Here is a 9,995-nt window from a genome sequence, read left to right on the forward strand (position 1 = left end):
AAGACGTCTACTTGCCTGTTATAGTTTTCTTGTATCTACTTGTTAGTCATGGTGATCTTGTGGTATACATTCTGACTGAACTATTGTGGTTTTTAAATAAGCTCCATGTGCTGTAGAGTGATTTGACCCTCCTGACTACCTTTCAGCTTTCTATTCACCAATCTCCTAAAGGATAAGCTTGTCATGTATGGTTTGGTTTATAATAATTTCACAAGTACTCTGCATTCTTGCTTTAAGAATTCAGTAATGTATATAAGGCTGTCTTAAGGACTAATGTTCTTTACCTATGTACAGTGGGCTTTTAAAATAAATAAAAAAATCAATAAAATGTAAACCTTTAATTTACAGATCAAACCATAACATTCAAAATAATAAACTAGGTCATTACATAAAACCTGTAAAAAGTAGCCACGCCATCCTATAAATAGTTCTGTACAGGCTGAGATTTATGAAGTCCTTTTGTACTGGTCTTTTTCTTCAATGTACAACAGAGTTCAAAGGTTCTGCTCGAATATTCCCCAAGTCAAGTGCAGAGTCTGTCTCTTCATCAATCTCTCCAATTACAGCTCTGTAAAAGAAATTAAGTGCTGTGTGTAAAGTGCTATGTATGAAATGTTTAGCTTTGAAACTGTAAGAAGTTCTTACTCTAAAATTGTATAAATTCTGCTCAATACCTTTTCACACTGATTTGTAGGCAAGAAAACATGCTGTAGTTGCCCATACCAAAGTCAAACATATCTATCACAAAAGAATGTTGACAGCACTTTCATCAGACATCAGAAGTACAGAACTAGTACTGACTGCATAAAACTACAAGCCTGTAGCAAAGGTTCGATTGTAAGGACCTGCCTTTAGGATACTCCCTTTGCATAGTTGAAAGACAGATATAAGGTATTTGACTCACTTTGCATCTTCTGTATTTCAGGTCCAACCCAGCAACTATAATTTACCAAACTTTTCACACCTTAGGCAGCAACACTATCCCACTTAGAAGTAAGCACCACTAAATTCAGAGAGTGAAACATGATTCCTAGTGTTGCAGAAGTGGTGTGTTTCCATCCCAGTAACACAAATGATAAAAGGGCGAGATAAGATCATATAGGAAATATCATAAGCAAGAACAGCAGGAGGGGGAGCAGAGACGGGAACTGCAATTAGTTTTGGCATTCCTACATTAGTTGAGCAGCCGACTTGTTCCATACGGCAGGAGTAGGCAATGTTTGATTGATTGATTGATTGACTGACTGATTTATTTCTATACCGCCCTTCCAAAAATGGCTCAGGGAGGTTTACACAGAAGAACAATGAATAAATAAATAAGATGGAACCCTGTCCCCAAAGGGCTCACAATCTAAAAAGAAACATATGATAGACACCAGCAACAGTCATTGGAGGTACTGTGCTGGGGGTGGATAGGGCCAGTTACTCTCCCCCTGCTAAATAAAGAGAATCACCACATTAAAAGGTGCCTCTTTGCCAAGTTAGCAGGGGTTTGGCACTCTAGCTGCTGAATCTCTTGTGGCTGGGGATGATGAGAATTGCAGTTTAACAACAGGTGGAGTGTCAAAGGTTGCCTACCCCTGCATAATGCAAGAACTGGGCCTGACAGTTCAGCCAGGATCGTTTCACAGAGAAGCCTAGAAAACACCAAGAGCACTTGATGTCAAGCATTTAGCTTCCAAACAGAGCACCCAACAAAGTAGAAGCTGGGTTGTCTACTACAGTTCACACTGCACTACTTTGAGAACAGAAGTTTTGGGTTTTTTATAGATCATACTTACACATTATCTCCTCTTACAATGTACAATCCTAATACTACTTGTTCCACTCCTTGTGAAGAACTAAAGACTCTTTCATGACTTTCATCCAAAATCAAGTTAATGGTCTGATCAAAGCCTTTAAGAGTTCCCTAAAAACATTAAAAACAAAGTATTTCAAATCGAAGCCTGACATTCTATCTTCCCAAATATCCTAAATTTTAATATTGCACAAGTTAATACAGCTGTAAAAAGTCTGAGATTAAATAAATCTTAAACTGAACTTCTCACACTAAATAAAAATTTTCCCCACTGAGCATTTATAACTTTCCTCAATAGCTGTTTCTTGTATGTATATGTCACATAAAACCAAATAAAACATGTAAAAGGACAGGAAAATGACATTACGTAGGCAATGATGAAATGCCTTGGGTTTGCATTTTCAGGAAAGGATGGATAGACATCTCTAAAGTAAACAAAACATTCAACCGACCAAGTATGTTGCATATGTAGTAGTAGTTGTTTATTTACGATCTTAGATCAAACATCGTTGCATATGTATCAATGTTCATTTCTACCAACTCTTGAACAAATCCCAATTCCAATGTGAAGCATCTTTCTTGAAGAGGTTTGTATTTTATTTCCAGTCAGAATCTGTGTGAAGTTCTCCTCAAAGTAAATCACTACTAATCGTACAGCACTAGTTCAACATCATCCAGAGCAGGGATTCTCAGTGTTGGGTCCCCAGATGTTATTGGACTTCAACTCCCACAACCCTCAGCCCCAGTGGCCTTGGGTTGGGGATTATGGGAGCTGAAGTCCAAAAACATCTGGGGACCCAACGTTGAGAATCCTTGATCCAGAGCACATTTATTTGAAATAAGTTACATTAGGCATGGATTTCTGTGAAAGTCAAGATTCATATGCCTCAGCCTATGCATATCTCTCCAGAAGTCAGACAGGCTATGTTTAATGGGGATAATTCCCTGTTAAATATGTTTCTTATGTACTGAAACCATAATAGGAACATACCGTGTTTCCCCGAAAATAAGACAGTGTCTTATATTAATTTTAGCCCCAAAAAATGCACTAGGGCAATTAGCGGTACATCAGAAATTACTGCTAGGTCTTACTTTCGGGGTAGGTCTTACTTTCGGGGAAACAGGGTAGGAAGCTGCCATATAGTGAGTCAGACCATTGGTCTATCTAGCTCAGCACTGTCTTCAAACACTGGCAGCGGCTTCTCCAAGGTTTAAGGCAGGAATCTCTCTCAGGTTTGAGCGATAGAACCTCTTTTTGAGGTCCCAGAAAGAAACCTTCAAGGAAATGGGACGGAACAGGTGCCCTTATACTAGGGAATTGGAATGTTCCCCTTCTCGTAATCAGGTTAGTAAACCAATATGTCATTTATGCAATGCTCCTGCATAGGAATAGGGAGGGAAGACGCGACCAAGAGGTTCACGTGGATGAGACAGTAAATCTCTTCTGGAAAAGTTTGTATGTTTATGTGCAAAAAGACAAGTGTATCTCTTCTAAACAGCAACGAGACAAATTATGGAAATGGATGTAACCCACCCTCCCCCCCCGATGTGCCTTGTAATCCCCCATCCCCGAGTTACAGTACTGCCTGCATATACTTTATAACCCTGTGAATCCTTGTGTGTAAATCTTTGTAGATATATGATGTAGAAACAACTACTCTGTATATAATTGTGCTTTAGGAACATACTGTATGCTTTGGAAGTTTGTTGGTTTAATAAAAAAATCTTGTCCTATTTAAAAAAAAAAATATTGTCCTATCTTGTAAAAACCAGGGAGGGAACTTGAAACCTCCTGATCTTCCCAGAGCAGGTTCATCCCCTGAGGGGAATATCTTATAGTGCTCACACTTCGTGTCTCCCATTCATGTGCAACCTGGGCAGACCCTGCTTAGCTAAGGGGACAAGTCATGCTTGCTACCACAAGACCAGCTCTCCTCTCCTGGTGGATGACCTTCATTGGGAACTAGGCAGGGGGAGTGCATCCCTGCTGGTTCTGCTAGACCGCTTAGTGGTGTTCAATGATATCCTCCCTGGACCACTTGAGTATGGGGACCAGGGAACTGCACTAGAGTGGTTCTGATCCTTTTGGGAGAGAAGATTCCAGAAGATGATGCTGGGGACTTCTGCTCGACTGTTTGACCACTGGCCTATGGGGTCCCTCAAGGCTCAGTTTTGTCCCCCATGCTGTTTAACATCTACATGAGACTACTGGGAGAGATTATCAGGTTTGGACTGAAGTGTCATCAATATGCAGATGACACTCAGCTATACCTCTCTTTGTCATGGGAAACTAAGGAGGTAATGTACTGAACGAAGGGTGGGAATTGATGAGTATTGATGAGCAAACAAATGGGTTAAATCTAGATATGACAGAGGTGCTGTTGGTCAGTAGGAAAACCAATTTCCTAGTTACTTTTCAGTAACACCGGTTTTAAAAAAGGGATTCTGGGGCGATCTGGGAAATTACAGGACAGTTAGCTTAATGTCTGTTCCAGGCAAATTGATGGAAAGCATTCTCAAGGATAAAATTGTAAAGCACATAAAAGAACAGGCCCTGCTGGGGGAGAAGCAGCATGGCTTCTGCAAAGGTAAATCTTGCCTCACAAACCTTTTGGGAGTTATTTGAGAGTGTAAACAAGAGTGTGGATAAAGGTGAACCCACTGACAGTATACCTGAACTTCCAAAAAGCTTTCAACCTCTCAATTCTTCATCATAGACTCTTGAGAAAGCTTAGCAGTCATGAGATAAGGAGACAACTACATGTGTGGATTGGTAACTGGTTGAAGGACAGGAAACAGAGGGTAGGTATAAATTGAGAGTTTTCACAATGGAGGGAAGTAAGAAGTGGGGTCCCTGAGGGATCTGTACTAGGACTGGTGCTTTTTAAATTATTCATAAATGATCTAGAAGTAGGGATAAGCAGCAAGGTGGCCAAATTTGCAGATGACACCAAACTATTTAGGGTAGTGAAAACCAAAACAGATTGCGAGGAGCTACAAAAGGATCTCTCCAAACTGGGTGAATGGGCAACAAAATGGCAAATACAGTTCAATGTTGGCAAGTGTAAAGTGATGCACACTAGGATGAAAAACCCGAACTTCAAGTATACGCTGATGGGATCTGAGCAGTCAGTGACTGAACAAAAGAGGGATCTCAGGGTCGTGGTGGACAGCTCATTGAAAGTGTCGACTCAATGTGCAGTAGCTGTGAAAAAGGCCAATTCCATGCTAGGAATCATTAGGAAGGGCACTGGAAATAAAACTATTATAATGCCCTTATACAATACTATGGTGCCGCCAGACTTGGAGTACTGTGTACAATTCTGGTCACCACATCTAAAGGAGGACATTGTAGAACTGGAAAAGGTGCAGAAGAGGGCAACCAAGATGAGGCCTAGAGCACCTTCCTAATGAGGCAAGGCTACAACACCTGGGGCTTTTTAGTTTAGAATAAAGATGACCACGGGGATACATGATAGAGGTCTATTAAATCATGCATGGTGTGGAGAAAGTGGATAGAGAGAAATTCTTCTCCCTCTCACGCAACACTAGAACCAGGGGTCATCCTATGGAATTGATTGCCAGGAAATTTAGAACCAATAAACGGAAGTACTTTTTCACACAACACAAAATCAACTTGTGGAATTCTCTGCCACAAGATGTGGGGACAGCCAACAACCTGAATGGCTTTAAGAGGGGTTTGGATGACTTCATAAAGAGGTTTAGCAATGGCTACTAGTCGGAGGGCTATAGGCCACCTCCAGTCTCAGAGGGAGGATGCCTCTGAGTACCAGTTGCAGGGGAGTAACAGCAGGAGGGAGGCTATGCCCTTGACTCCTGCCTGTAGGCTTCCAGCAGCATCTGGTGGGCCACTGTGTGAAATAGTGCCTGATCCAGCAGGGCTTCTGGATGCTCAGGTGGAGACAGGAGCAAAGATCCCTTTTCACAGCTTCTGCTAGAGCTGGTCTTGTGGTAGCAAGCATGAATTGCCCTCTTTGCTAAACAGGGTCCACCTTGGTTTGCATTTGAATGGGAGACTACATGTGAGCACTGTAATATATTCCCTTTAGGGGATGGGGCCGCTCTGGGAAGAGCATCTACATGCTTGCATGCAGAAGGTTCCAAGTTCCCTCCCTGGCATCTCCAGATAGGACTGGGAGAGACCCCTGCCTGTAACCTTGGAGAAGCCACTGCCAGTCTGGTATAGAAGTAAGCAAAGTGGGACAGTGGTCTGACTCAGTATATGGCAGCTTCCTACCTATGCCTTCGTCACGTTATGGCTGTATTACTGCAATGTGCTTTACAGGGGGTTGTGTTTGGAAAATATTTGGAAACGTCCACTGGTGCAGAAAGCAGTGGCTAGAGTTCTTTCCAGAACCACTTGCTCAGAGCATTATACACCTATTTTGAAAGACAGGTGTCAATTTGTTGCCAGTTTGTTCCTAAATTCAATTGCCAGTTTGTTCCCAATTGCCAATTGTTCTCTCTACCGCCCTGCTGCCTCCGTTGGTTGGAAGTCCCTGATGCATCGGGGACTTCCGGTCATATCTGGCCAACGAGGGCAACAGGGCAGCAGAGAGGTACACTGCCGCCCCAATTAGCTTTCTAAACAAAGGGTGCCAGGGGGGGGAGAGCAGGAGTGGTAAGTGCACCCTCCCCCGCTCTTGAAGTGGCACCCCCACCGCCTTCAAACCAGCAGTACTGAATATAGTATACAGAAGCTAAAAGACACATCTTAAGTATTATTTTGTAGAAGAGTAATGGTTGCACACATGCAGTCTAATCCTAAGTATTTTTATTCAGAAGTCCAATTGAGTTCAGTGAGACTTACTCTCACAAGATAGCCAAGTTAATAGGAAATATATTGATACCAGTGACGCTTACAAGCATGTATTTAGCAATTACATCCATTCCAGGACAAACAGCTTGAGAAAATAATGGATTTTATATTTAAGGAAAATTCTTACCACAATCATTCGACCATCGGAAGTAATTACTGCAACAGTACCTAAGACTCAAGTTAAAGTTTTAAAAATAAACTTGATGACAAGATTTGCAGATCCTATGCATACTTGCTCAGAAGTAAATCCCACTGTTAAATGGACTTTATTCCCAGATAACTGTTCATAAGACTGCCGTCTAAGATGGTTTGCTCTGGCTAGATTTGTGTCACAGTGCTTTTAAAGAAGTAGTGTGTGAGGCAGACCAAAGAAAAAGCAAAACAGGGATGTGTATTTGTGTATGGAAATAAATCCAACATCTTCTAGATGTTACTGAAAAAACGTGTTTAGGCTTTGCAGTTCTGAAGAAACTATGTCCTTATATATGTTTTGAACAACATGTCATTAAGTCTCCATAGTCATCGGGAGTTCAAAAGGGCTTCAAATGGAAGTCCCAGTAAGTTGCAAAACTATTACTACTGTTGTTAGTTATTTGCTCTTTGGCCCTCCCCACAAGTTGTCATGGTCATAAGGAAAAGATTAACCCTTCTTTCCTTCAGTTACTTCAGCTCTGGCTCAGAAAATTATTTCAACAGTAACATTTTAAAAAGAAACCCAATGCTTTCCAAGATGTTCTCATCAATCAGATGTTTTCTTGGTATAGTAATTATCTAAACTGTTCTCAGTTCCTCAAATGTAAGAATTAGTCATTTGTCTGCATGGAAGGGGGTTAATTCTATATCTGAACTGAAATAACAAGAGATCAAAAGACAAATGAGAACAAGACTAGACCAGTTTTCCTCTCTTCATAGGAAACAGACATTTTTCTAGCTATGATTTCTGTTTGAGCATGATAAATTTTAAGATGAAAGTGTATGCTCAAAATGGGGAGGCAAAATGTCTTAAGACACTCCAATCTGACTCTCGACTGCTTTCAAGTATAGCTGGGGTAGGATTCTGAATTTAAGAGGCAGCTTCATGAAATTACTTTTCATAGAAAGCCCTTTGCAGTCATTTTTGTCTTGATGTTCTATACTTTGCCAGCTTTCTGTGTTTATGTTTTACTAGAATTATGTAAGTAATCTAGAATCTTAACAGAAGTTCTCTCTCTCTTTAAATATTGTCAGTACAGCCTGTGAACTCAGACCTGCTTGGTGGTGTATTATCTGTTGTTGACTTTCACACTTCTCAGCCAGCTGAATAGCATAAGGCTAATCCAAATGCAAAGGATGTGAAAAGCCATAACACAGGCAATCCACAACTCTGTGTGTTTGTGTGTGTACACACACACCTTGGCATTTAAAAAGCTACCTATATTCATTACACTTCCATGTCTCAGGCTTTCCCCTCCACAAAAAACCTCACGTGGGGATGGCAAGAGCACTTGCCCAGGGGTTGGACTAGAAGACCTTCAAGGTCTCTTCCAACACTGACATTCTACTATTCTAGGGCTACCCGGTGAGTGTAAGAGCAGGGATTTCAACTAGGAACTTCCCTTATCAGGTCCGACTCTCTCCCTGGGGTTCTCCAATTTGGGTCCCCAGATGTTGGACTACAACTCCCATCATCCCCAGCCACAATGACCAAAGGGCAGGATGAAGTATGTTAAACAAGAGATATTTACTTTCTCCAAGACCACCCAAGAGCTTTGCCGAGCAGACCGAGCAGAGATTTAAGCTTAGGGCTCTATATGCATCTTATTTATGTATTATTTCTCTATGTAAACTGCCCTGAGCCATTTTTGGAAGGACGGTATAGAAATCGAATAAATAAACAAATAAACAAACGCAACGTACTGGCAGCTATAGCACAGTACCACTATGTAGAGAGGTTGCAAAATTCAGCTTGCCTACGGACAGAACTTTGGATTTGTGATTAAGCATAGGAGTATACCCGTGCTTGGAGAAAGGACATAGCTACGCTGGATAAACCCCACCTCCCCTACAACTAGCACAAGTTGGCGAAGGCTCCTTCCTTCTCATCAGACCCTCGAGGGCAGCCTTCGTTTTAGCCAACAACTCAGTCCCAATTTTCCGCACGTCGACTTCGAGCTTCACTTGGCAGGAAGATACTTGCCAGTTGCAACCAGGGTTCATAGCGGAACTTTGCCTTACCCGCAAAGGGGATCGTAAAAAATAATTTTTAAAAATCCTTTAGTCTTATGGCCGTTTTGCAGCGAGCTCCAGAACCTGAATAGGAGGGTGCAAGCGACGCACCTCCCCCTTTCCAAGAGAAGGACCACGTGGAGCGCTGCTGAAATGCAACTGGTTGGTTCACACAGACCCGCCCCCCCCGGAGCCAACACTTTAAGCCGATTCGCTGCTGCGCTCGCGCGGCACTTCCTCCTCCTCACCTTCGGACATGCCGGTGGCCGCCTGCTATGAAGGCATAACGTAATCCACCGAGGGCGGAAAACCCGGATTCAGGACCCTTAAAAAGTCGACGCCTTCTCGTCTCTCCCCTCCCGGCTCCCCTCCCAAGGGCCCTTCAGGGGTAGTACTACAGCCAATCGTAGGCAGCAGCCTCCTCACCCTCTTACGGTCACTGGAACCGGACACAAAAAGGGGAAGCGCCGCCACGCGCGAGATCCACGAGGGGCTGGCGAAAGGCGCCTCAACGATCCCACCCTATCCCCTTCGCGCCCCAACGCCACCCTCCCCGGCAGCTGAAGCCCCAGTGACTCCGCACAGCCCCCGGCAGCAAAAGGATACGGTTAATGTAGTTCTCTAGAGCGGAGGTCATGACGGCGAACTCCCGCTTCCACCCTGGAGCGCGGCGCAGGGCAGACCAGGCGAAGTAAGCCGCCGCCAGAGAGACTTCAAATATCCAGGGTCCGAAACCACGACTCGCGCCGCTAACGACAATTACATCCGGGTCTATGTGACATTGCGCACGCGTGCAGAACATATTTCGCGAGCGAGGGAAGTTGGGGGGGAGAATTAGGCAGGATTTACGTGGCCCCGCCCCATCGTGACGTCATCGGTGCTTGTCTGGCTACCAAGGCACGCGATTAGTAGAGCGGGAGGGTAAGTTGCGGTTGTTGTGTGCGCATGCGTCGAAGGCACGCGATTAGTAGAGCGGGAGGGTAAGTTGCGGTTGTTGTGTGCGCATGCGTCGGTGGCTGCTGTCTCGCTGTTCTTTTTCCTGCTTAACTTGGCAGCCTCGGCTTGATTGTTGTGTGGGCAAAGGCTCAGTGAGTGGGGGTAGATCTCCTTGATCAGTCAGTCTATAAGGCACGTGTGAAGAGCTCTCACCAA

General features: G+C 43.5%; 1 protein-coding gene across 1 annotated transcript; it reads right to left on the minus strand.

The window, feature by feature from the left end:
• Positions 1 to 323: 323 nt before the first annotated feature.
• LOC128326612 (U6 snRNA-associated Sm-like protein LSm8) lies at positions 324 to 9,685 on the minus strand. Its single transcript, XM_053253765.1, has 4 exons — positions 9,450 to 9,685; positions 6,766 to 6,806; positions 1,782 to 1,909; positions 324 to 568 (listed from the first exon to the last, which is right to left on the minus strand). The coding sequence occupies exons 1-4, from the start codon at positions 9,643 to 9,645 to the stop codon at positions 478 to 480; spliced, it is 456 nt and encodes a 151-aa protein (XP_053109740.1). The 5' UTR covers positions 9,646 to 9,685; the 3' UTR covers positions 324 to 477.
• Between the last annotated feature and the right edge of the window lie 310 nt (positions 9,686 to 9,995).

Source organism: Hemicordylus capensis, chromosome 5 (genome assembly GCF_027244095.1).
Source record: "Hemicordylus capensis ecotype Gifberg chromosome 5, rHemCap1.1.pri, whole genome shotgun sequence".
Classification (NCBI taxonomy): Eukaryota; Metazoa; Chordata; class Lepidosauria; order Squamata; family Cordylidae; genus Hemicordylus; species Hemicordylus capensis.

What these genes read in the sequence shown, in the direction of transcription:
- LOC128326612 (XM_053253765.1), bottom strand. Translation starts at nt 9,645, where the DNA reads ATGTTCTGCACGCGTGCGCAATGTCACATAGACCCGGATGTAATTGTC. An exon ending in TCTAGAGAACTACATTAACC is followed by an intron (nt 6,807 to 9,449) that starts GTATCCTTTTGC and finishes CTTGAGTCTTAG; the next exon opens with GTACTGTTGCAGTAATTACT. An exon ending in CCGATGGTCGAATGATTGTG is followed by an intron (nt 1,910 to 6,765) that starts GTAAGAATTTTC and finishes TAATGTTTTTAG; the next exon opens with GGAACTCTTAAAGGCTTTGA.